Source organism: Myotis brandtii, unplaced genomic scaffold (assembly GCF_000412655.1).
Source record: "Myotis brandtii unplaced genomic scaffold, ASM41265v1 scaffold1170, whole genome shotgun sequence".
Lineage (NCBI taxonomy): Eukaryota > Metazoa > Chordata > Mammalia > Chiroptera > Vespertilionidae > Myotis > Myotis brandtii.
In genome coordinates this window covers 177,344-204,970 of record NW_005354050.1, presented here as the reverse complement: position 1 = coordinate 204,970, position 27,627 = coordinate 177,344, and the positions used below count along the sequence as shown (strand labels likewise).

At 38.3% G+C, this 27,627-nt stretch overlaps 1 protein-coding gene across 2 annotated transcripts in view; it reads left to right on the top strand.

Annotated features, from left to right (window-relative positions):
• The first annotated feature begins 1,935 nt into the window (after positions 1–1,935).
• RNF43 (ring finger protein 43) overlaps positions 1,936–27,627 on the top strand; it is a 62,668-nt gene continuing 36,976 nt past the window's right edge. Inside the window, exons 1-2 of one of the 2 annotated variants that reach the window (XM_005858364.2) lie at positions 1,936–2,485; positions 3,532–4,174. In XM_005858364.2, coding sequence (XP_005858426.1) covers positions 3,923–4,174 — 252 coding nt within the window. In that variant the 5' untranslated portion in view covers positions 1,936–2,485; positions 3,532–3,922. Of the gene's footprint in view, positions 2,486–2,517; positions 4,175–27,627 lie in introns of those variants that run through there. The other variant, XM_014529841.1, reaches the window with a different exon arrangement.

Genomic DNA, 27,627 nt, shown 5'->3' with positions numbered 1-27,627 from the left:
AAACCATTAAATTGGCAGCATTGGGCCCCTAACAGGCTTTTAAAAATTTCTCTCTAGAAGAATTAGATCTATTTCTATTCTTTAGAAAGGAGCTATAGAGGTCTCTACTTGCATTATGTTCTTAATGTCCAACGAATGAAGAAAAAGTGCTAAGCTAAGAATTTACATTAGAATTTATCTCTCTGCTCTAGGTTAGCTTTATTAGGCCTAAAATGTCAAAACTATCCCCATAAACCTTTAAAAAAAATTTTTATTGATTTTTAGAGAGGAAAGGAGAGGAATAGAGAGATAGAAACATCAATGAGAGAGGAACATTATTAATTGGCTACCTCTCCCATGCCCCACACTGGTCATTGAGCCCGCAACTCAGGCATGTGCCCTGATTGGGAATCGAATCGTGACCTCCTGGTTCATAGGTTGACGCTCAATCACTGAGCCACACCAGCTGGGCTCCCCAAAAACCTTCTTTAGGGAAAAAATGCTCAAGGTGAATAGACCACTCATAATTTTTTATTTTCAGAGGCATTATGTCATTTAATCTTTACAATAAGCCTACAATGCAATTATTATCCATATTTTACAAATGACCAATTTGTATAATTCATTTGCACAATTAAAAAAAAACTTTAAAGATTGATGTTATGTGCTTCTTACCACAATTTAAAGAAGCACATAAGAACCTGTTTTAAGTGTACAGTTCAGTAGTGTTAACCACATTCGCATCATTGTACATTTGTACAATTTGGAAAGATTACTGGCAGCAGGTCAGAAAATGTCTAGCCACAGTTAAAAATAATCTGGTAGATTTGAAGACTCGAATTTTAGAAACATATTAGAAATGCATTGTTTCTAATGACAAGGTTCCTGGAAAGGTTTTAGTTCATGAATGTGATAATTAGCTGAAAATTAGTTTTCTTTTTGCCTACCTTCTTCTTATTAGACATATATATTTTACCCCTTTGCTTGTACTCATGACATAGACTTACTTGCAGTCTTACATTGAGGGCATAGATCTGGTCCATAGTATTATTGCACCTCCCAAAGATGTGAGAAAATGACAGATTCCAGACCTCTGACATCAACCTGATCTAAAAGTTCCATTGAGGCACGGTTTAGAAACGAGCTATTAAATTTAAATTAGTAAGAGCTGAAGAAAAACTATGCATAAAATAGAGTTCTTGCCAGGGTAGTAGACATAAGAGCAATAAGTCAGTAAGCATTAAAGCACAGGTTCACTTTATTCTGGCTTTGTGCCATTTATAGACACTAAAACCCAGAAAGAGCAGAGATCTCTTAGAACTTATATTTGCAAAACCCTTAGTTCATTTATTATTATTATGAAATGTATTTTTATTGATTTCAGAGAGGAAAGGAGAGGGAGAGATAGAAACATCAATGATGAGAATCATTGATCAGCTGCCTCCTGCACGCCCCCTACTGGGGATCGAGCCCCGAAATCCAGGCATGTGCCCTTAACCCGAATTGAACCCGGGACCCTTTAGTTGGCAGGCGGATGCTCTATCCATTGAGCCAAACCGGCTAGGGCTGTGTCTATTCTTTTTATGTTCTGCTGTTCTTTCTTTTTTTCTATTTCTTTCTCTTTTTTTCCTGTTTATTTCCTCATACCATCATGCTCTCTTAGGTGCAGAATCTGCTTAGGTATCTGTTTGAGTGGCCGTGATTTACATGTGGTAGCTGGTTTACCCAGAGAAAGGAATTGAGGATTAAATTGGATGCAGTTTGGCTGCGGTTCAATAGAGGGAGCAGAGGAGCTGAGAGAAAAAGCCAAAGAACGTGTCTGGTTCAGTGTGCGCGCCCAAGCCCGGGCCCTAGCCCGCCGGAGGAGGAGGGGCAGGACGAGGGGTGGTTGCCTCTGGCTGCTCCACCCTCACTTTGTGTCAGCAGGTAGAGAGCGTGATTGCAGTCTCAGGGGAGGGAGGCCGAGCTAGAACACCAATTACAAACCACAGGCTTCCTCCTCTAGGGAGTTGATCCAGAATTGTCTTTCTGGAAGAGAAGCACTCGAATCCTTCTGAACTTTCCAAGTCCATCCATGATTCAGAGATATTGCCTTCTCCCTCTGGGATTTTCTGTGTTCCTGGTAGTGAATTGTTGCTTTGCTTCTCTTCTCTTTCAAGATTTGATCATTTTATATGCTGTTCGGGGAGAGAAAGAACTTTTGTTAGAAAGGAGATTTCAGAAATGACTTTGGATCCTCTATAAGTGTTTTAGAATTCCTGGGGACAGTAGCTCTAACCCTGGAGTAAGTTTCTGCCTTTGACCTGCATGGATTATCTTTTCAGGCTGTGGAATTTCTCAGCACCTACCTGCAGTGTGGGGCACTTGGTTTGGTTGCCGAGTAAGAAGGTGGAAGAATGAGCTGTACTTGGTTAAACTGTTGAAATCTTTTTTGAGCAGGATCTATAAAAGCATAATTGAATTTGTTTCACCCCCGTGGATTCCAGTGGGCCCGACAGCGCAACAGGTTTGCAGATTTCTTTTGAAATTCTTTTTTCCTCCCTCTGCCTCAGCAAAAGAATCTGTATAACAGGTTCATGTTCAATTGCTTGGCTCTTCAGCACTTATTCTGAAGACTTTATAAGATTTTAAAAATTTGACCTCTGAATACAGTGGGCTTTGTGGTTGGAGTGCATTTATATTTACTTAAGGGTGCACATTTTAAAATCTTAGAATAAGATTTTTGTTTGTACAAAGACCCTGATTCTGAAGTGTGCTTAGAAATTGCACAGATCTACCCTGCTCAGGCTTTTTACTTTTCCAGGGCATTCTACTTAGAGCCTGTAGACTAATCACCTCCTTACTCCCCCTACCTTTTATACCCCACCCCCTCAAGGAATTTAAAAACGTGTTAGGAATAGTCCTTTGTTTTACTTATGAACCTAGAAAATTACAGATTATAAAATCGGGATAATAAAGTAGTTTCCAAAAGCATCTCATGGGAAATCAAAGTGCTTGGCATTCTCAAGCAGGAGAATACAAGCAGGAATCCCTCAGAGAGAAAGAAAAATAAAGATAGAAATACAGTTTTTAACTGGGGAAAATAATTGGAAAGCTAACCTTTTCAAATAGTCTTCTCATTTGAAAGTTGGAAAAGGTTGTGAAGTTCAGGATTATCCTGTATATGAGAAGACATACAAATTACCACCTATTTTACAGGAAAATTTGGTAGAAAATTTAAAAGTTATAGTATATTTTAAGTTCATGAAAAATATTCTAAATTTAACGGGCCTAGAACTTTGGCCACGTCGAAATACAGTTCAGTGTACAAACTTTTATGAATACATGTTGTAGCATCTTTGGATATTTCTCCAGGTGTGACCTGAAATGTTCTCTCTCCTTCCCTGTTTAAAAAAAATTCTCTGTGATCTTTAGCCTTTTACCACTGACAAATTATGTCGCTTAAAAAGGGCCGTGTCTTCATTTTTTACGCTGGAGTTTTTCACTCTCACCTTTAATGCATGGCCTTAGTTGTTTACTTTGCCTTGTTTTGTTCATTAACATTGGGTTTAGTGGCTCTACAACTTTGATGCATATGGAAGACCAGCACCAAGAGATCTGACATAAAAAAAAAAAAAATTCAGGATGTGACATTCAATCTCAAGCAAAGTTGGAAATTCCACAGAGAAGTGGTGATATCTTACTAATAATAGTGAAGATGGGAGAAAATGACATACCTGCAGCAGAAGTGGGCTGAAAACACCCTCTTCCCGCCAGATCAGGAATGCCACCTGTTCTTGGGAATATATTTTAGAAAAAGGAAGGGCCAAAACTATGACTTGGGTTTCTGAAACCGAAGCATAAATTCTCTCGTCCTTCAATTGTCTGGATCTGAGAACCTGCGTTTGGAATTAGCTAGTGGAAGCAGTATGTATGGCCGAAGTGCATTGCTGCAGCTGGTAGCATGAGTGGTGGCCACCAGCTGCAGCTGGCTGCCCTCTGGCCCTGGCTGCTGATGGCTACCCTACAGGCAGGTTTCGGACGCACAGGACTGGTACTGGCAGCAGCGGTGGAGTCTGAAAGATCAGCAGAGCAGAAAGCTATTATCAGAGTGATCCCCTTGAAAATGGACCCCACAGGAAAACTGAATCTCACCTTGGAAGGTGTGTTTGCTGGTGTTGCTGAAATAACTCCAGCAGAAGGAAAATTAATGCAGGTAAGGATACCTTTCTTCTATTTCACTTTCCATCTGTTTGGAATATGTCTTTCTTCTTTTGTCTCCCAAACCAAATACTATTCAAGGGCTTCTGTTGCTTAGCTTTTTATTTGTTCCATCTTTCAGTGATGTTGCCTCATTGGCATTCTAAAGCAAATTCTTATTTTATACTCAAGAAGAAACATATAAATCCTACATTTTAGAAGATCATCTGCTATTTTTAGCTCTGCTATTACATTGCCTTTTAAGATGCACAATAAGACCTTTCTTTGCAAGTGTTACATTCTGGACACAATTTTTTGATAGATGAAATAAATGGGCTTGTATTTAATTGAGGATGGTACTTTATAACAATGTTTGAATTTGAAGTGAGCACTAAGAAGGTTGCTTTTAATGGTCAGCAGCACCCTGGAGCATATTGGATCACTGTGTCACTTTTAAAATTCAGTCAAGCTTGAATGCTCTGGCTGGCTTTCTACCACGTGTGGCACCCTATTGCTAAGCCCAAAATGGAGAGGACTAGATTACAAAATGGACACAAGGGGCCAACTTGCCTCCTGGTCACTTCGGTCTTGTCTCCACATAGTTTTATTATTTTCAAAATTTAATATGTTTTTTATTGACCCACAAAGTTTTTTGGACACAGCTTCTCAGGCTTTCAGGCTGTGAATTTTGCCTATAACTCATTCATAGACAAAATAACTCTTTATGTGTTGAATTTATGAACGGACCCAGGCCATAGCATTTCACAGGGGAATTGCTCATTCCCCATGTGAAGACAGAGCCCAGAGGGCTGTACCTTTTTAATGTGTCTGTCCAGTGTCTAATTCCATAAAGTGATGTTGTTTATTGGTTAAATTTTATTTGTCTCTTGCTGTAGGTCTTGGACACAGGTTAAAATGTCGTTAAATATGATTTATCTCAGTACCCAAGCTCAGATTTTTATTTTGTGATATGAACAGAACCAAAATATTATAGGAATTTAAATTCTGGCCTATTTTGAGAGAGAAGGTGAGATAATTTAACAAATTATAGAACTCTCTTTTCCAAACATGCAATTCTACATATATGATTTAGTGGTTTTTCATGACTGTTAGGCAATAACTATTTTGTAGCTGGGATAAGTGAAGTGGAAGAAGAATTGGGTGAAATGGACGGCCCTGCTATTTAGAAAAATAAACAGGGGAAGAGAATGTATCGGGAAAAATGGCATAATAATTTTTGGATAAGAGTATAATCATTTAATTTGAACTCTAGGATGGAATTAGGCACATTTTAAAGTTGAAACAGAAATCATTTTGAATACAACAATTGGAACAATTGGAAAGGAAACTTCCTTTCTGACTTGCCTAGTTAATACTCTGAATCATGAAGTATGCGCTCCATTTTAATTTTTTACCCTAAGCTTTTTTTATTGTAGAACCATATATTTTAATCTCTGAGGTGTTTGGGAGACGTACGAAGGTTTGTGCCTTATTAATGTCCTGTGGCAGCAGCATGTTCAGTAGGTTAGTTATATACTGCATAAAATAGTGTCCTTTTTATTTTAAACTTTTTTGTCTTCTGTCATAAAGCTCTACATAAAGTTTCTGTGTATTCACAAAGGAAAAAGTATATAAGAGGCACTAGCTGGCATTCTCTTTGCCATTCATTATTTTGTCAATATTTATTATAGCTTCTCTTTTTCTCACCCTGGTGAAATTTGCTAATTTTTTTCAACTGTTAATGTTGGGCCTATTAGTATACTCTTAAGTATTGGTTCCTTATTTTGTGAAGAGGGAAGTTCATTGTATCTGTTATTTAGCAAGGTCTTTCAGGCATTACGGTAGATGGTTTGCATCATTGGCAGTTTTCGGTCTTTCTTTACCTTTTCTGTCCACGTAAGCTTCTTCTAGGTCATTAATAAATTTGTAAATTCGCCTAGTATTAATCTCTGGAGACTTTCAGTATTGCTTCTGGTTTGTTGTCTATTAATCAATTTTTAATCCACAATATTTACTAAATTTTCTGAATAGTCGCTTATGAAAACACAAAAACAACCTTTTGAATGATAAGCGTCAGTTGTTCTTTATCCAGTGTTTGATGAATTCTTTCAGAGAACTCCAGTGTATTGGGGACACATGGTTTTACACCTCTAGAATCCACGCTGTTCCTTCCTTATCAGATTACACTGCAACTCAGGATCACTCAGCTGTGGTTAGCCAAGCCTTCCATTGAACTGGAGTTCCGTTTGTGTCTCCTGGAGGTGTGCTTTGCTGCACGTTAGCTTTCTTGGTGGACAGCTGTAACCTGGTGTCACAAATCCAAAGGGATAATTCTATGTATCCTTCTACCTATGAATGAATTATTGTAGCTGAACCATAGAATTTTCTCTGAAATAATTTTGCTTGTCTCAACTTCATCTGAGGCTGCATATACTAGTACTAGGACATTGAAGGCCAGGCCTTGGTAAATTTTTGTCCTGATCCTTTGTGCTTGGGTTTCTTTTTACCAACAGTAATATCCAAGATATGTTTAAAGTTTTAAATTGTAATATTCTTGTTGAAGTACTAGAAGAAAGTCAAAATAGAAAAGGAAATGTTGCCTTTGCTATTTTCTTCCATTTCATAACTCTTCGTCTTATCCCTGACCAAATTAATTTTCTTTCTTTCTTTTTTGCCCAAGAGCTGCCTCTTTGCATTACCATATCATTTCACATCTCTGTGCGTGTTTGCCGTTGTCTCTAGTGTCTACTTCTTATGTTGGCCCTGCATTTGCCACAATTATTGTCTCTTCCTTTCTTCTAGTTTCTTTCTACTTTTCTGTCTGTATTTCCACTTTATTTTTATATTTAGGATAACCTTCCACTGCTATTCTAATCAGTATTTTTCTAAGTAGCCACCACCAATCCATGTCAAAAAATATTTGTAACTCTGTGTAGTGATGGATGTTAACTAAACTTATTGTGGGAATTATTTCACAATGTATATCTATATCAAATCATGCTGTTTACCTAAAACTAATATAGAGTTATATGTCAATTATATCTCAATTAAAAAAGAGAGACAGAAAGTGGGAGACCAAAAAAAATCAATTTCAAGGAAACTTTTCAGATTTCCTAATTATTTGGCAGTGACTGATAAAGAAGACTAAATAATAGTGGTTATTACTTCTTACAGTTTTTATTTTTCATTTGAATATGTTCTTCTTCTCTTGGTTTATACCACTGTAGATGGGAAATGTGCTGGAGCTTATGCATTGTCTAATTGTCCAGTTTTTTAGTTTGTTTACCTCTTTTCAAGGCTTGTTTGTATTATTTCTAGTAATATGGTTGCTACCACTTGTAAAAACGATTACTGTCCTATCTTCTTTTTCAATTTTTGTTCCTTATTCATAAATGTTATTAATTAGAGGGACAACTCAAAATTAATCTTTCACTGGGGTGTACACCTGAAACTAATACAATAATGTATGTTAACTGTAATTGGAAAATAAAAACACGATAAAAAAAAAAAAGCAAAAGTGCTAGAGGATCTTAGTGTAGCATAGAGAGGTCACCAGTTCAGCTATCACACTCTTCCTGCTCAGCTGGTTGTCTTGGATTTTCTTAGACTCAGGATCAAGTGATGATCAAGATTAGAATGTACTGCCCTGAGGCTTCAGCACTACAATGGAGCTGTGGTGTTTAGCATCTGGGCAGCAGCCGTGAGCACCTCCTGCACACACTCCCCCTTGCACGATGTCTCCGCTTGCCCCTTAATTGACCTAGTAGTCAGCACCTACTTATCCCAACTTTGCACTTTTTACTTTATTTGTAGTTGGGTCCTGAAATGAATTATTTGAGGAGGGAGAGAAGACTTTATTATTATAAAGTTCTGGACAAAACCAGGGAGAGAATGCTATATAGCAAAACTGTAGTTGATAAAGTGACTAAACTGTGACTCAAGGGACTGACTTTCAGTTCTGACTCTGCCACTGAGTAGCTGGGTGCTTTGGGACAAAATGATTTTCACCTTTCTAGGCTTTAGGTTCTGTATCTGTAAGATTGAGGGATTGCAATATAACAGTGTGTAACCAACTTGTGCTTTGAACTTTACAAGTATTAGCTTGTCTATTCTTCATAATAACTTCATGCAGTACTTTATTTTTCACATTTTACAGATAAGGAAACCGAGGCCCGAACTGTTAGTATCTGCCAAGGTCATGGCCATAGTTAGTAGGTGGCATAGTTGGAACTTGAACCCTAGAGCCAGTACTTTTCCAGCGCTAAAACTCTATACATCTAAGAATGCCATAGATGAACAGAACACCCTCCTTTCTACAATAGAAAGGAATGAAAATGATGAACATTATTCTCTGAGATTGATCCAGAAAACATAATATCCTGCTAACTTCTAATAACCTCTGTATTTCTTCTATTCTCTCATTTGAGTTTCATTTGCAAAGGTATTTGTAAAGCAGAATGTTTATTTACTCAGTATCTCTGTTTTAATTTAACACCTTTCATTGTCTTTCTCTTCATTTTATAACAGTCTATGGTAAAGTATGTAGTATAGGAACCTGACATATAAACTTTGAAACAGCATGCATTTAACTGTCATTATTCAAGTTAGAGTTCCTTGGAAGCAGAGATCTCAAAGGTTCTGTGATTTCGCTTTGAGGCCAGCCTTTAAAAGAAGTATTCATATTCAAGGTATAGTCAACTCTCAGTTATTTATGTTAATTGAGGTGCAGATAATCCACTTAATTTATAATTGACTTTGGAACATAGTCAGAAGTACACCAACAGACGTAATTCCTCTGTGTGCACAAACAATCTTAGGCACTTGCCTTCTGCAGTGCCAGCTCAGAGCCTTCTTGGCTTGGCACCCAGAGGAGAGAAGGAAGCTGCAGGATATTTGTAATGAATTTTTCAAGTTGAGAAGATATCTCATTTGTAAGCAACCATCAAACAGATTTGTATAGATAATAGTTTCATACTTCATGTCGATGGCCACAAAGATTTTGTGAGTTCAAATTTGTAAATTTCTGTGGTCAGTAGTGGGTAATGAATGAGCTGTGTCCCTGGTTATTGTCCCTCTCAGTCTATTTGGTGTTCAGTCAGCTGACTCTGGGGGTAGGCATTGCCTCTTTTTTTTTTGTAAAGTGTATGTTGTCGTTTTCTTTATAAAAATTAGCCATAATTTACTTATAATACAGTGTTAAGGATATTCCTGGGGCATATGGTTGGGTTTGTTTGTTTTTAATAGGTTATGTCTTTATATTTTTTTCACTGGAAAGTGTTTTTTGGGAACTTTTATTTTGTTTTGTTTTTTCTCTCTTATTCCCTTCAAATTGCTAAGTACAGTAGAGGAAAAAGATGTTACAAATGACCAATGTACTATTATAAATGTCTTGTCAAGAACCAGACTCGGTAACAGGGTATTATTAGAGAAGAATGTGATAATGATGTTCCATTGAATTTATATATTTTCTTCCAAGAAGCTTAAAATGATTCACTAATATGTGCAAGCCAGGTAAGAACAGGTGGTATTTACTTCAGTTTACAGAAAAGAAAATATAATGAGGAAGAGAAAACAAGTAAATTATCCAAGAACAAAGCTGCACAGAGATGGACCCAGTCTGCTTTGTGGGAAGTAGATGAGTAATCTAATCTATAAGGTATCTGAGGATGTGGAATGCTCAGGGATCAATTCTTCTGAGTGAGAACCCTAAAAAGCTAAAATATTGTCAGTGGCTAAGATCTCCTCTATTTGGACCTATGTTGCTCAATGTGATAATTCAGTCAAAAAAGTATTGGTGAAGCTGTTTGCCAACTTTATGTCTCAAAAAACCCTATGAGCTAATGCTTTGACCTGCATTCATTGTTCTTTTGAGAATTGTAATTAGAGTAAAAGCCAAAGTCTTTACAGTGAGCTGTAGGCCTCTTTAGGATCTGGCATAGCACCCCCACCTTTCCCCTGCTCTCTCCTTCACTCTATGCCAGCCACTCTGACCTCTTTGTTGTCCTTCAATTAAACCTGGCATACTTCCACCTCAGGGCCTTTCTATTGCTAGTCCCAATCATACCCAGTTATTTTCTTCTTAGTCTTTCCAATGTCACCCCCAAGTGTCAAATATACCTTCTTAATGAGGTTTGTTTAGACCATCCTATTCCAAAGGACTCTTCCTACTCCCCCCTAAGTCGTATTCTTTTTCCCTGCTTTATTTTTCTTTATTGCCATGTGACATACTGTAATGTTTTACTTCTATAGTCTTCCCTCATAGATTATGAGCTCTGTGAAAGCAGGGATTTTTGTCTCTTTAGTTCAGAGCTGTATTCTTGGGACTAGTGCCTTAGTATATACTTAGTGCCTGAAACATAGTAGGTACTTAATAAATATTAATTAAATGAAAATAAGGAACATTATGGTGGTGCTAACTCTGATAGTTGAGGGATAACTTGAGGATGAAGCGGATGTATTTACCTCATCATATTTTAAGTAGACTATGAGGACAATTATTTTGAGTGCTTTGGGTTTGATATAGCATGCTCTATTCATTTGCTCCTCTATCTTACCAACAGTGTCTCCCTGATTGTTATTTCCAAATTGTAAACAATATGTTTGGGGTGCTCTTTTATACAGTATTTTTATACAGCATTTATTTGGTTTAAGAGTTCAACCCTTGCTTTTTAGGAAATTTTGATTTTCCAAGAAAGATTTGTGATGAAAGATTTGTGAGAATGTGATGAAAGTTATTGGCCATATGTACTTAACATACAATTGTACATAAAATCTCAATGAGTTGAGAATCTCTGAAACAGGTGTAGGGATTTGAGGGCACCAGAATAAAAGCTGCTATCCTAGAATAATCCCAATTATTTCAAGAAATGAAACCAAATTCTCAGAACTAATTTACTGTCAGTTTACTTAATTAAAAAGTATTTGTATACATTATTTAAAGTCAGACAGACAATATTATGATGGAACTATAAGACTAGCTTGAACTAAGATCACCTTAGATGTAAACATTGGTATCTGACAAAGATCTACTTATGTGTATTTAAAAAAATGTGCTCTCCAAATATTAAGTGAAAATTTGGATGAAACTGAAAGCCTTAAATTTTATGCCTATTAATCTTGGTATTTCCCAAATAATGATTACAGATTCCCATTATTTCCCCCCTAAACCATTTCTACAGTCTTATGTGTTATCCACTGCAAAAAAAATTTTTTTTTGCATGATTCAGGGTTCATGGTTTTTATTTATTTATATATCTTCTACTTAGAATCATATTGGTTATCAGACTTTAAAATTCTTGTGGTCAAGTATTTTTCTTAAAACTTTGTGAAGGACTTTATTGGCCTTATGTTGGAATTAAGTCCTATTCAGTTTTCCATTCCAAGGGTCAAATACAGGTTTTTGGCAGGGAGGGAGTTGAGGGGTAGAGGGATGGGCTATTCCATTTGTAAAATATAATCATCTAATTTCAAGCTAGAAGAAACACCTAATTCAGTCATTTCATTGTACAGAGGAAGACATAGACTCAGAGATATTAGTGGTTTGCCGGTCAAAGAACTGCCAATCTACTGCCATATCTTACTGGCCAGTATTTTCAGTAAGCCTTATTTATTTATTTTAAATTGTCTTGGGTCATTGCAGGGAGATTAAAAAGCAGATGCCAGCAGATATTTCTCTCCTGAACATTCCATTAAGAAGTTATTATAGACTGCCACAGGGTCTCTTTCCTCTTTGACCCCTAGTCAAATTAGAAGGTATACTTTAAAACAAGCGAACAAAAAGTACCTTGCTGCAACTTGTTACTTTATGTGGTACACCTGCGATTTATTCTGCCATAGAATCACTGCACAGCAATAGAGTCTCTTTATGAAGTGTAGGCTGGGAATCTTACTGACTGTGGGGACTGCACTGGAGTCTCTCCATGTCTTATAACGTGGGTCTCTTACTCTGTACCACATGCTGTGGCAGGTCCTATAGGAACACAAAGAACAACCCCCTAGCCCAGCCCAATGGAGGAGATTCAACTTAAACAACAGAAGGTGGTATGTGATGACTGCCAAATGAGGGGTGCAGGCATAGACACATTAGAATGCTGATTTTCATTTTCTAAGGAATCATTCAAATGCCTTTGTTAATTCTGTTTCAAGGTATCCCCAATGACTGAAAAAAACCCCCAAAATATAAATTTTTAACCCAGGCAATTTAAAGCTAGAGGACAACTAAACCCAAACAGTCAGACCTTCTAATTTTCTCTGTTACCAGTTAAATAGAGGTTATAATATTGCCTGCATAAATATTCCTGTATGTATAATACTCATCTGTAGCATTTTCTTTAGAAGTTGAAATAACTAAACATCATGGCTTTCTTTTCAAATTGCAAACTGACTTTCTAAAATGTACCAGAAGTTCCTGCTAAATTATAGTAAAATTAAAAAAAGAAAGTTGAGCTGTAAATAGAATTCAACATATTGGGAGTTCTGTTTGAACTGATAATCTCACAGACTCGCTTTAAATTCTTCACAAACTGTATAAGGAAGAAATAAATACTAGGATTACTATGTAGAATGTGAAGAGTATATGAATGTCATCTCAATTCAGCAAAATCTGTTTTTAATACCAGGGTGTTTTTTTTTAAATTATTGACTTTAGTCATTAATATCTGTTATTCCCATTCTTTGAAATTTGTTGGTTTTAGTATTAAATGAAGGATATAAAGACCAACTCAAGAAGAATGTACATATCTGTTATGACATTAGGTTATTACTTGCTCTAAAGTTAGTAAACTGGATGGTGTACATTATATATATATATATATATATTTATATTTATTATCATTAGAGATTATATGGAATGTAGTTGTCCCCTTTAGGTATATGAATAGTCCATAGGTGATTTTTGTCCATTAAAAAGTAAAAGCAGGTCACTTAACCTTTCATCTGTTGGGGTCCAGTTGGTAAAGTAACTAATCTTTAGGATCCTTTCCAGCTCTAAACATTTATATATTTAAATATTTTAATTTAAAAAAACTTTTTATTGCATTTATTGGGATGACATTGGTTAATAAAATTATATAGGTTTCAGGTGTACAATTCTATAATATATCATTTGTATATTGTATTGTGTGTTCACCATCCCAACAACTCTAAACATTTAGAGCTTATGCTTTTCTAGAAGTAGTATACTAAAGGGACATGTAACTTGCTTACTTATTTCTTTTCCCTGAGATAAAGTTTGTTTGGTAATTGATACAAAAGAATCTGACAAAACTACTTAAAGTCACACAACTAAGCAAAACTAAAGCATCAGACTCAGCTGCACTCCTAGAAGTAGTATACTAAAGGGACATGTAACTTGCTTACGTATTTCTTTCCCCTGAGATTAAGTTTGTTTGGTAATTGATACAAAAGAATCTGACCAAACTACTTAAAGTCACACAACTAAGCAAAACTAAGCATCAGACTCAGCTGCACTCTTATTCCTCTGGTTCTATACTGTCTTTTTATTTTATTTTTTTAAATATATTTTATTGATTTTTTACAGAGAGAAAGGGAGAGGGATGGAGAGTTAGAAACATCGATGAGAGAGAAACATCGATCAGCTGCCTCCTGCACACACCCTACTGGGGATGTCCCCGCAACCAAGGTACATGCCCTTGACCGGAATCGAATCCGGGACCCTTGAGTCCGCAGGCTGACGCTCTATCCACTGAGCCAAACTGGCTAGGGCTCTATACTGTCTTTACATTCAGTTAACACATTCAAAAGGGAGTGTTTCTCTGGAGTTTTCTATTTTAAAATATCTGTACTGGATTGAGGACCCCTATTCTGAATCCTTCATCAAGGCTGCCCCAGTGGCCAAACCACACTGACTTCAATCACTTCCATCACAAACCTACATCTAAGCGAATATGCATCTTTGGAAAGGGCCATAGTAGTAGAAGGAGAAGGATGCGTCTGATTCTAAAATACTTTATGAAGTTGAATTTTTAGAGATAAGTTGAATAATTACATTAGAAATAAGATTTCAGAACAGCTAGTAGATATGTGCAGTGGGTGGGGGTTTAGAGCTCTAGTGTGTAAGCACCTGGAGGCGTCTGGAAGGAGTAGAAATGGGGCCATCTGATTAGGAACTACGCCTTGTTATTAAAGCGTGACTTTTTGCATTGTTTGTCCCCGGAGTTGGAAAACTTCTGTTGGGGGGGAAAAAAAAAGAAAGAAAGAAAGAAAAAAAGCTGGAAGGGCTGCTGCTGTTGCTGAGGGCCATACAGTAGACACAAAAGCGTCTTCTTAGAGGCCTGCCGCAGAGGCAGCTTGTACAGGCAGGCCCGGTCCTCTCAAAGACTGGGAATCAGATTCTTTCCCCAGGGGGTTTCCAACTAGTTTGCACTTCAGAAAAATCTTTTCTTTCTCTTGCTATTTACGCCCTGCAAAGAATTTTCTTCCAGCCAGAGAAATTGTTTTATAATCAAAGATTCTTGTCCTTAGTTGTTGGACATCAAAGAAAGTTCAGAGGAGACTGGGGGATTATGTGAGTGCCTAGAATTTATTTTGAATGCAAACTTGCAACATTAGCAAGTCCCCCGAAGAATATACTCATCTCAGAGCTGGGAGAGAGCCTAATATAACTAAGTCTCTGCTCTTCCTCGGTTGGATACACCCCTAAGATCTGTCCCTAAGCTCTATCTGGACCTAACTTCTGTATGTTCAGTTCTTGAGGTTCTTACTGGAAGAAGTACCCTTCCTCTACCTGCTCTTTTAAAACCTAATATTGGGAAACATTAGATTCTAACAATAAGCTTGAAACAACAACAACAAAAACACATTTTTTAACCTTCAGTACTTCAGCTCCCAGGGCAGTTGATGATATCACAATGTTGGGAGCCACATTCCCTGCATACCCTACTGTCTCTGATGATGTCATTTTCACCCACAAAGGAAAACCTCTGCACCCCGAGGGCCTGAACTCAGGTCTTGGCAGGTAAATGAAAGAGGAACTTACTTTTGGATTTAAACTGTTTGATTGAGTCAGGCATAAAGAGGCACAACCACGTTAAGTACTGGCTTCACAGCCTCATCTTTGAGGCCTGAATAGACCATTTGTCATTTAGAGAGAATTAAGACTGTAACTTTAAGAAATTATTTTCTGGGTAAGAACAATGATTCATTTAATATTTTGGTTCTTGCACTTTGGGACATTTATAGGGCGTTGTTCTCAGAGATTATGGCTCCTTCTTAAATATCCTCCTCCGAATCCACGAATTTTTCCAAGCTTTTCTGGAACCCCTTTATAGATGATCTAACTTGCCTTCCTCGAGCAAATTAACAACAACCAAAACAAGAATTAGGAAAAATAAAGTGATGGGTAAGACAGATGCAGGCAGAATTATGCCCCAGGCAAAGTACATTCTCCTTATTTTAATCTTGGCTCTGTGATTATGAACAGAAGAAAGTAAAGACGTCCAATCTCTTCCTATCCCTTCATTGCAACCACAAAGTAGTGGTTGGAAATAAGAATTCCAAGAACACCAAAAATGCTCACAATTTCCAAGAGTGGCAGCTACAGTGCCCCCACAGAGATTCTTTGAGCACTCTTCCTCAGAGCCGCCTCTGGTGTCCTTGTGGTGGCTAGGAGCCCCCATCCTTAATCACAAAGGCTCGCTCTGATTCAGAACTGGTAAAAATGTCCGTTGCCTATCTTTGCCACCAGAAGCCGTCCTTCATAGTGTTACTCTGTTCTGAAATAACATGCTATAGTTTTGTTTTAGAGAAAGACAGTCTCTTTGATGGAATCATCAACTGACCAAGTCTCACAAAATTTTCAATGCACTAGTTTGTTCTAGGAAGGTAAGTGAGCATGTGTGGGGTAGGCAGGATTTGCCAAAGGTTTTTATCCCACTCAGCAATGCTAACTTGCCTGTGTAGGCCTTAGATTACAGTTTGGGGAGTTTTTTTACACTAAGAATTTCTGTGTAAATTTCACTGAAATGTAAGTGTCCCTTCAGCTTATATAGGGGGCTAAGGAGGGAATTGAACTATAAGGGAAGAGCCCAACCTGCAATTGACCTTTCATTTTTGTAATCTTATTTCTCCTGAGTTGATGTATGCTTGAACCAAATTAGTGTTATTATATAAAATGCCCTGGTGTTTCAACAATATCAGTCTTCAAGGTATGGGACAGGATTTGGCATTTTGTTTCCATTTTTATTGTTTTGTTTCTAAAGAGAAGTTTGAGCTGGAGCCTGTCTGGCAGGATTCCATACTTCTGCCAAACCACCTGTCCTGACAGAGACAATAGAATCAAAAGTCAAGTTCTATATGACTGCACCTGCCTTGTGAGTGCTGCCAGGAGACCTGATTTTCTCCTGTAGCCAAACTCGACCCAGAAACTATCTAGTATTTGGCACCTAAGCAGTGGGTACATATACCCCAAAACTTGGATATCCCCATTGCAGAATGACTAGTACTAGCTCTTCCATTGACTTGTAAGGTAGTGTTTGCATTGCATTCAGTGATTATTTACTGTTTAATCAAATGGAGAGGATGTAAATTTCTGGTTCACTCGGGTTTCAAGGTTTTTTTGTGCGGATATATTAATGGAAATGACTCATTTGGCAATTTAGTATTTGGAAATTGCCTAGTGCATTTACGTATCTAGTAAACATGGAGGAGAGTATGATCTATCCAGAAGAGACCATAGACGTATCTCCAAAGTTAAAACACCAAGCAGCATTTCCGGGAGTGAGAGCCTACCTTTGTCCCTGCTGCTTTTTTCCTTTTCTCAGGAATGTAAGTTACCCTTATTGGCCACCAGTTGAATGTTCTCTGGGCAATTGTTTCAGAAGCAATCTAACTTCCTGAATGAGGCCGTTTTTCCTTTTGAATTATCAGAGTATTTCTTGGGTTCCCTTAGGATAGAGTTACTTCATTATCTTCTAACTTTATGTATAACTGGAGGCCTTCTGGCCTAAGAACATAATTTCTATCACCAATCAGATAATTGAAGATAATGTGCCCATCAAATAGTGCTCTTTGCACAGTATCCACATATAATGATATAATATGATAATAAGGCATAAAGGGCATTCTAAAGTGAGTTGCAACATCCTACGGTGAAAAGAGCTCTCAGTAGTCATGTTTTAATGTCAGCTCTGATCCTTCTTAGCTTTATGACCTTAAGGAAAATTGCTTAACCTCTTTGAGCCTGTGTCCTCATGAATAAAATGGGGATAATAATAATAAATAGTCTGCCTACGTGAAATGAAATAACGTATGAGAAGTGTCTTTGAAAATTGCAAAGGTAAGGTTTTATTGTTAATAATAATTAGACTCGAATTCTTTCTTATCCACCTAATTACTGTAAGAAATACTAAGTTTAGAGGTTATTGATTTGGGCCCAGTTAACCTATTTGAATTCAATTTGACATTATCTTAAATTAACGAGGCAAGACCACTTGTATTTTTTATGTAGCTAAAAAGACAAAGATTTAATTCCAAATTTTGTGGGCCAAAGGACTGATTAAATGTTACCATAATGTGGTAACAAGTAGCCTTAGTGTCTTAGAGAATGACTAATAGTGTATAGGTTCTAGGGTGGGACTTAATTTCTGTTACCGCCTTGCTTGTGCCAGGGTGAATCACTTGCCCTCCCTAGATCTTTGTACAAGTGGTTGTTCTACATTGGTAAGCCCATTCTCGTCCTTCCATGATCACTGACACAACACAAAGCAGCTATTTTCTAAGATTTTACTTCTCAGAGTCAGAGGGATCCTAGAACCATACTACATTTTTTCAGTTTGAAATTTTGGAGTCTTCTTTTCATTGCTGCGACCCTGAAAGAATTGCTCAGAATGCTGAAGTTTCAGCTTCCTGTCCACCTTTGCAGCCGTTTTCTAAGAGCTCGAAGGAAGGGAGTTCAGGATTGTGAAGGGAACTAATTTACCCAGTTCATTATACTCGTGCTATGCTGGCCCCAACATGTAGTTCTTTGAAGCTCGGCCAATAAGATTCTATAACCTACCTGGAAATTATCCCACATCCCTGAGACTCCCAGTTCCCCATCTGAGAAGTAGTAGATCAAGATGAGACTAAGCAGTTTCAGTCATAACACCTACCAAATATTTGTGGCCCAGAAATCATTTTGAGGTAAAGATCATCCCTCAAGTCATTTCAGAGACTAATAATGTTCTGCAATATGGAAAATCTGTTTTTCATACTGTAACTTTACCAATTTGAATCCCCCCCCCTCTCCAAATAGGTAAATAATGGGATAAAGGTAATTATGGGTTTTCTTATCTACTTACCTCTTCCCTGTTATGATTAAACACAGGGAGCTTATAGCTTTTTTAGAAACTAACTCAGTTACCATTATTATCCTTTCAACACTTGCATGGTATTATAATCCATTTGAGTCAGAGTGTGATAGCATAGTGGGAGGCAGAAGACAAGTGGGTATGGGGGAAGATGGAGAGAGGCAAATGTTTCCCTTCTATTGGCTTTGGGAAGCGTCCTCCCTGCCTGATGGTACTTCTTGGAGAAAACTGTTTTCTTCCCAAGACCTAATAAAGATTAGTGAAAGAAAGTCTGCAAAGCACTTGAAGGGAAGGCATGGATAAACACCCAGTATCACTGTTATTATCATTAAAAAGGAAAACCCAGCATGTGATGTTTTGGGTCACTTCCAGCGGCCTAGTTTCATGTTCATGGTTCCTTTTTTGACCTTTACCTCTTGATATCTTTATACATTTATTGAGGCTGTGGGACAAAGTCTTGAGATCCTAAGCAGTGGGGTGTTAAAAATGAATGACTGCCAGCCTCCATTTTTATGGTTGGAATGTCTGAAAATGTGTTTAAGGTAAATAGTTCAGTCTTTGGATACCTTGTTCAAATTTGGCAACCTTGGTGGCAAAGTTAATTTCATAGCTGGTCATTTGAATTTTTATTTCCAATTCTATTCTTTACCTTAGAACCAGAGTTTTATTTTTTATTTATTAAAAATTTTAAAATCCTCACCCGAGAATATTTTTCCATTGATTTTTAGAGAAAGTGGAAGAGAGAGGGAAAGGCAGAGGAATATTGATGTGAGAGAGACACATCGATTGGCTGCCTCCTGCATGCCCCCTGATCAGGACCTGGGCCAGGAAGGAGCCTGCAACCAAGGTATGGTGCCCTTGATTGGAATCGAACCCAGGACCCTTCGGTCCACAGGCCGACGCTCTATCCACTGAGCAAAACTGATTAGGGCTAGAACCAGCGTTTTATAAGAAATTTTTATCAAGTAGAATAAATACCAAGTTAACTGGGATTTTTTTTTCTGTGCTGTGCTTATGAATCAAAGATAAATTTTAAAGAAGAAGCAGATATAAAGGATCTAAAAAACAAATAATACAAGAGCTTTCTAAGGACTTTGTAGGGATACCATAAGTTCAGCCCTATCTCCTATTCTTCAGAATGTAAATTATTTCATAGTAAAGATGACCATAATGATATTCTTGTAGTGTTATAAGAAACCAAAGATACCAAATAAAGGTTAATTCTCTTCAGTATAATGTATTTAGTCAAGAAAGTACACCAATACATTTTAGATAGGGTTTCATTAGTATAGATTAAAATTTTAAAAGGAGTTCCTGCTTATCCTTGGAAAGCTAAATAAATCACAAACTTTTATTTTGTGACTTCTATATTCAAGGACTTTTGATAATCAGACTATCCAATTCCCTGATTGGCAGCTGTATTTGAAAATGCTTCTGTGCGGTTGCTATGTTGTTATGTAAAAAAGGGCATATTTTTCATAACCCTAGTTGGTGAATTATTTGCTTGAGACTTTAAATGGTTTTCCTACAATAAAACTTGCATATACACATGTATATTTTCCCCTCTAGTTTTTCAGCTGCGTTTGTCTTCTTAAATTCCTAATTTATGTATCTTTACATACAGATTTTTAAATTTCTAAACCTAGCTTTCCCCACATAAATGTAAAATAGGAAAAAAAATTTGAAAGTTTTCATCAAAACCAAAGGAACTCAACAGATACTCTAGGAAATTGAAGATAAGGATGCCAACTACTAATACAAAATTATTTAAAATTAACATCATGCAAAAGCAACCACCTTGAGACTACGTATGGTAATATATGTGTTTCTGTGTATATAAACATAAATATCTATATATATAAAAGGCGAAGTGACCGACTGTCCGCCTATCTGACTGTCCGACCAACCTACCGGCCGGTACATACCATATGACACGCACTGGCAATTTAAAAATAAATGTTGACTCGTGCATGCACAATACATAAAAAGCTCTCACTGGCACCAATAGCACACGTGTGTTTCAACCTGTCATTGTTGATCATGAATTTGGTTGTTTTTGTTGTTTTTATATCATGTCTTTGTTGTTATATCATGTTATTGTTTATTTATTAATCAATTTATATATTGTTTTCATATATATTTTACTAATTTTCTTTCATCTCTGACACTCCTGTTATAATGAAAGGGCGAATAGCAATATTAAAATATTTCTTCTAATTAATTTCCTTTCAATGTGCACAAATTCGTGCACTGGGCCACTAGTATTCTATATGTACTTATAAATAATATATACTTATATATAATACTAGAGGCCCGGTGCATGAGATTCGTGCACTCAGGTTGGGGGGTGATTCTTCAGCCCAGCCTGCACCCTCTCGCAGTCCGGGAGCCCTCAGGGGATGTCTGACTGATGGCTTAGGCCCGCTCCCCTCCCCGAGGGTAGTGGGCCTAAGCTGTCAGTCGGACATCCTTAGCGCTGCGCGAAGGCGGGAGAGGCTCCCGCCACCACTGCTGCACTCGCCGGTCGTGAGCCTGGCTTCTGGCTGAGTGGCGCTCCCCCTGTGGGAGCACACTGACCACCAGGGGGCAGCTCCTGCATTGAGCGTCTGCCCCCTAGTGGTCAGTGTGCGTCATAGCGACTGGTCGTTCCGTCTTTGAGTTGATTTGTATATTAGCCTTTTATTATATAGGATATGGTATTCATATTCTATGTAGACCATAAATATGGAAGGTAGTATATATGTATATATTCTCTTTTTAAAATATATATTTTTTTATTGATTTTAGAGAGGAAGGGAGAGGGAGAGAGAGATAGAAACATCAATGATGAGAGAGAATCATAGATTGGCTGCCTCCTGAACGCCCCCTACTGGGGATCGAGCCCGAAACCTGGGCATGTGCCCTGGACCGGAATTGAACTTGGGACCCTTCAGTCTGAAGGCCGATGCTCTATCCACTGAACCAAACTGGCTAGGGCTGTATATATTCTAAATGCTTATTTTCAAACCTTTAGGGGAAGCTACTTCCTTTCAGCAAACCTTGGACCAGCCTCTGAAAATGGCTGGCTTTGGAGACTCTGAAGCCAAATTGATATGTGGCCTTTGAAATTTCACCTATTGAGAAAATGGTCACATGCAAAATGGATAACCTTAGGACAGCTCCCCTCGCTGTATTTGTAATTTTAGTGAATTTCACCTAGTAGGAAACAATCATGTCTAATCTCCTCACAAACAATGACCTGCTCTCTGTTTCAGCCTTGTCTCAAATTCAGCACTTTGGAGCTCAGTTTCTTTTCTTTCCTTTTAGCTCTGCTCGTTTATCTCTCTTTAGTTTCGTTTGCTATTTTTCTCCTTAAGAATTTCTGTTTCTTTTCTCTCATTTTCATTTTGGGGTCATTAAAAAAATCTGTGCCCACTGTCAAATTAACTGTCTCTTCTCACTATGGCAAGTTATCACTTTTGTATCTTCTGTATTCTGTTGGTCTTACTTAGGTTGGGCCTGTTTCCTTCTATACCATGTACTGCACCAGTACATGTGTTCGCTGCATGTGTTCGGTAAATGTCATAAAATAACCATTATTCTGTTGAGTCAGTGGGTGTGTTGCTGCTATTGTTCATCTGGAGACAGTTTTCTACAGGCTGAATTAACAGGCAAGTGCATGCCAGGTTACATGCTGACAGCTGTGTCTTCCCATGGGAAAAAGATCCCTTTTACCTCCCTAGCAAATGAAAGCTTAGATTTTAAAGAAAATGACAAAATACAGAAAATGAAAGAGAAGAACTGAAATCACAGCATCTGTGGTTTTCTCTGTCCTTAATGGTAAGGCAGCTTCCTAGAGGACTTCATTGTAATATGTTGATGAAATGTTTAGACTCATCCCTTGGCCATTTGTTTAGAAAGTAGTTTCTAAGCAGCAGTTCTTGGATCATCTAGAAAATTTTTAACTAGAGAAACCACATTTCCTTTCTTTCTTAAGCTGCAGATCCAGTCCGATCTTTTTTGTTTGTTTGTTTAACACTTGATCTTTATGGTGAGGGACTAAGTTATATGATCTCCCTTGTGAAAGAATGTTTTTCAGATTTTTGTGCTTGATGGCTTTCTGATTTCATTGCCATGATAGATTTACTTATCAGGGAACTGTGACTATTTCAAGTAGGTATAATAATGAAGTAGCGCCCTAACGAAGGACTAACTTCATGGCTACTGCTGTGATAGTAGGTTTGGATCTTACCATGGATTCGGACCTCTGAAATAATTGAATCATGTGTATGTTCACAGCTAGGGAATTTACCGTCACATTATGCTGCCTCATATCGGCAATACCTTTGCCATAATCTTTAGATAAGGTCATGCTCTGACAGACCATTTGGCTGCCTCAAAGCCATCACCTTATATTTTTCCCCAAAGGAATTCCAGATCCTGTTTAATATTTGCTAGTTCTGTTAGGTACTGAAGGCAGAGAGGTTGTAGTAGTAATCACCTGAAGAAGGAAATCAGGGTTTCTTATCTATTTTCCATATACTGTCAATCTGTGCAAGCAAACTGATTATGTGGAAAACTGATAAGGAACTTTGTTTTCCTCTTGATAGACTTGCCTGTGCAGCACCATGCCCCACTTTGGAGAATGCTGCGGTAGGGTTTTGGCTCCCTAGATAAGGTGGAATATCTGGAAAATAGCTAAACCATTGTGTGTCCATAGATTTTCACAACCTGAAGGTGAGAGTAGTTGGGAGGATGAAAGAGGGCCATTCTTCCCACCCCCAAGAGTCCTAAAGTTCAAAGACACAGCTGCTGCTCCAGTGGAGCCAGTGCATCTGGACTAGCCCAGTCACGGCGGAGGTAGCTATTGCACTCTAGCCTTCCTGTTGTCCTCAAAGTGTTCCGTCTAGGTGGCCCTTGCCCTTCCCAGTGAATCATCTCAAGTCCACCTATCCTTTTGTCGGCCTGCTTTGAACTTCTTGTGTATTACTCTCTTGTACAAAGTAAGGGCTCTAACTTTGGATAGTAAGTACTCCAGGTGTGCTCTCTCACCCACGCTATGTGCATTGGATTGTTGAATGTTGTGTTTCTGCAATAACATCACCCTCTAAGTTCTTGCTCACTTGATTTTTTTTGTTTCCTTAGTAGCTTTCTAAATTATTTCTATTTTTTAAAAAAATATATTTTTATTGATTTCAGAGAGGAAGAGAGAGGGAGAGAGAAACATCAATGATGAGAGAGAATCATTGATCAGCTGCCTCCTGCAAGCCCTACACTGGGGATCGAGCCTACAACCCGGGCATGTGCCCTGACCAGTAATTGAACCGTCACCTCCTGGTTCATAGGTTGACGCTCAACCACTAAGCCACGCCGCCCTGGCTCTCTCCATTTGTACCATATCTAATGCATTATTTTTCTTCATTCCATCTGATATCAAGTCATTGATAACCACTTATAGAGAGAAGCTGGAGACATGTTCTCTTCCCTCTTTGAGGCTATTTCTAGAAGAGTGTGGGACCACATTCTAAGGGATTATCTGGAACTTCTTCATAAAATTCACTATCAACTGATAGGATTTACTTTTGTAGTTTCGAGCTTATCGCTGACTCATATCCTTTCTACAACTTCAGTGCAAGCAAGATTTTGACTTCTAAGAATCAAACAGAATGCTAATCTTTTTCCAGGAGAGAAGAGTATCCCCGGTAGATGGGAGCCTAGAAAATGTTAGAAGTACTTCTATGAAGCAACTTAACAATATCCAATTGTGTTTCTATTCAAAGCATAGTGCAAGTAAGTGCACATGGGTTGTGGTCTGTTGTAGAAAATATAAAACATTACAATAAATCTCAAAAATCTAATTGATCAGTTTCCTGACCTACCCTGTCATTAAAAGAGTGATGTCATGTTCATCTCCACCTCACGGTGGATAGTATGAAGAATAGTCTTTGAACATGAAGGCCTATCCCCCACTACACAGGGTGGGTCACCAGCTGCTCCATAATAGCAACATTACCCAGCAAGTTAGGACAGGAGAATAAAATAACCATATCCAATTGATGCTGCAAAGGAAATTCAAGGAAACAATGTAACGATGATGACTATATTCATATATGGATAAAAGAACATGAATTACAGCCACTGTCTTCAAATTTTCTTATGAGAGCCTTTTGTAATAAGTTATATTTGTTCCCTCAACATCAAGCCATGTATGGAAATAAAAAAGTCATATAACCCCTGCTTAGATTTTGGAGACAGGTGTTTCCCTTTGAGAGAGTTGTAGTAATGATAATAATTTTGGGGTGAATATACAACCATCTTATATAATGACTTAGTTTTAGGAGCTGCCTTTTATTCCACTTTCAAATGTACCCAGAGGCCAATAAGTACCTAATAAAGAAATGGTAGACATTTCTATCTCCTTTTGTTGTCCATAAGTTAACACAGAATTAAATAATAACTGGACTTAGTTCTCCCTGGTGAAGTGCTCTTTAAATATTTGCTTTAAAGAAAGCTTTACTGACATTATTGGTGGTGTCTGTTTTTCTGTCGTAAGCTAGCCAGTTTCCCATTAAATCTCATGATTAATACTTGTGTATTTCTGTGAAAAACATTTTGATAATGCTGTAACCAATACCATTCAGTCTCTTGGGACTCACCCCAATAAAGAGGGATCCTCTTAACTCCCCCTAACTTCATTTACTATCATTTTTGAAGTCTTTTATTCTATCTTAGTCTCGAGATGATGTTCTCTTTCAGCTTGTACACTGCTCTCAGAAAAACAATATACTTTCCTCCCTCCTCTGTCTGCTGCCCCCAAATAATCCACCCGGCCTTACAGATCTGCTGTGGTAGGGCCTCTGTGTCATGGGTAGTGCAGAATCCTGCTTCATCTCAAGGGTCTTGTTTCCTTCCCCCATCACCCTCTAGCTGCCAGCTGTGAAGACTCTTACCTACACCTCCCAAACAGCTTAGAAAAGAATCTGGCCCTCCTGGCCCCAGTGCTGACCTTGACCCCTTCCCCAGTCCTGAGCAGCCCTGGAAACTGAGCCCCTGGCACCTAATTCATGCCTGATACTCTGACTTCCTTGCTCTGGCCTCAGGAGAGAGCGAGCACATTCTGAACACTTCTTTTGTGTCGGCATCTCTGTGAGGTGCTTTGGAAGGACTCCAGCCAGGCATGGAAGGGCTCTTTGATAATATCTGGCGGGTGGGTAAGAAATTTGGGCACCTGGCCAAGATACACATTGCCTGTAATCGTTAACTCAGTCTGTAAACAGTTCAAACGGCACTGAGAGGCCGTCAGTTATTACATTAGAGGCCTTTCATCTCTCTTGCTTAGAAGCCAGGCGTCCAGCATTGGCCCCCACTGTGGCCATGGAAGCCATGGTACTCTGTGCACAGCCGGCGAGGTCCAAGACCTGCAGGGACATACAATGGAACCTGCTCCGAATGACTGATTCCAGACTTTCAGCTTTGGACCTCGCCTAAATCATTCATTTCCTTCATTCTGTACCTGGTTGACGCTGTAAGCAAAAAAGAAAAAAAAATAGGAACAATCAAATGGCAATAAATACATAGCTATCAATAATTGAATCTAAAAAACAAAATAAATGAATAAGCACAGCAGAAACAGACTCATAGATACAGAGAACATTTTGACGGTTGCCGGATGGGAGGGGGTTTGGGGAATGGCTGAAAAAATTAGCTGCTTTTCCTTCATGTTTCACACTCCTTTTCTTTTGCCTTTTTCATTAAATTGCTAATTTTGCTAGGCACATGTGGAGTGTTCTAGGCACTTAGAAAATGGAACCATTTCGGAGTAGAATTTTGCCGAGGTGGAGTTATGAGACCTGCCGCTCCACTGAGTAGTCTGGTTCCAAAAGATGGTGCAGGAAAACCAAGCACAACGGATTCTAAACATCTTAATTGCAGATGTTGATGAATATTTTCAATGATGTTCAGATTGCTTTGAAGGCGACTGTTGCTGAAGCCACTTGTTCACATTATGCAGGAGCGAAATTTAGATTAGGCTGTAGGTTTTATTTTTATTTATTTTTTTTAACAGTTGCTTTTTCTCTTTAGCTCTAATTAAAATTGCAGTTATCATTTATCTTTTTTTATATATTTTATTGATTTTTTACAGAGAGGAAGGGAGAGGGATAGACAGGTAGAATCATCGATGAAAGAGAAACATCCATCAGCTGCCTCCTGCACACCCCCTACTGGGGATGTGCCCGCAACCAAGGTACATGCCCTTGACCGGAATCGAACCTGGGACCCTTCAGTCCGCAGGCCGGTGCTCTATCCACTGAGCCAAACCAGTCAGGGCTAGGCCATAGGTTTTAAATAAGCAAGGGAATAAAATCCTATACTCACTATATTCAAGGTTAGCATCGAAGACCCAGGTTTTGTTCCTTACACCAGAATCCCAAGTGTAAAGCTTCTAGACTCTTTTTCCCTACGAACAATAGCTTAACACTTACCCCACTTACTTTAACTGAAGGAAATGATAGAATCATAAGACACTCTTCCTCCAAAAAAAAGTTTGGAAGTATTGTACACTGCCTTATACATTGAGTCCTCACTTAATGTCATTGATGGGTTCTTGGGAACTGCGACTTTAAGTGAGACAACTTATAACGAAACCAATGCTACCATAGGCTAATTGATATAAACAAGAATTAAGTTTCTATGGCATATTTCCGGTTACAAAAATATCACCAAACTTCTAAATAAAGACCCAAGACACTTTTAAATTAAGCAGGCAATAAATGTGAGCCATCCATACATTTAAGAAAGATGAATAAAAGCAAATGAGGTCATTCTTTCCCAAGCTGCTTATTCCAGTTGCAGATGGCCATAGCCTATCCCAGCAGTTCAGGGTGCAAGGTGGGATAGGACACCCTTCCATCACAGGGAACACACACACACACACACACACACACACACACACACACACACACTGAGACTGGAGCAATTGAGACACACCAACGACCCTCACGTGCACATCTTTGGGATGTGGGAGGAAGCAAGAACACCTGGAGAAAACCTACACAGACACGGGGGAACACGCAAACTCCGCACAGGGGCCCCGGCTGGGAATCAGATTTTTTTCTCTCTCATCAATGTTATAAGGAAACAACGTTGAACAAAATGATGCTATTTGAGGACCTGCTGTGTAATT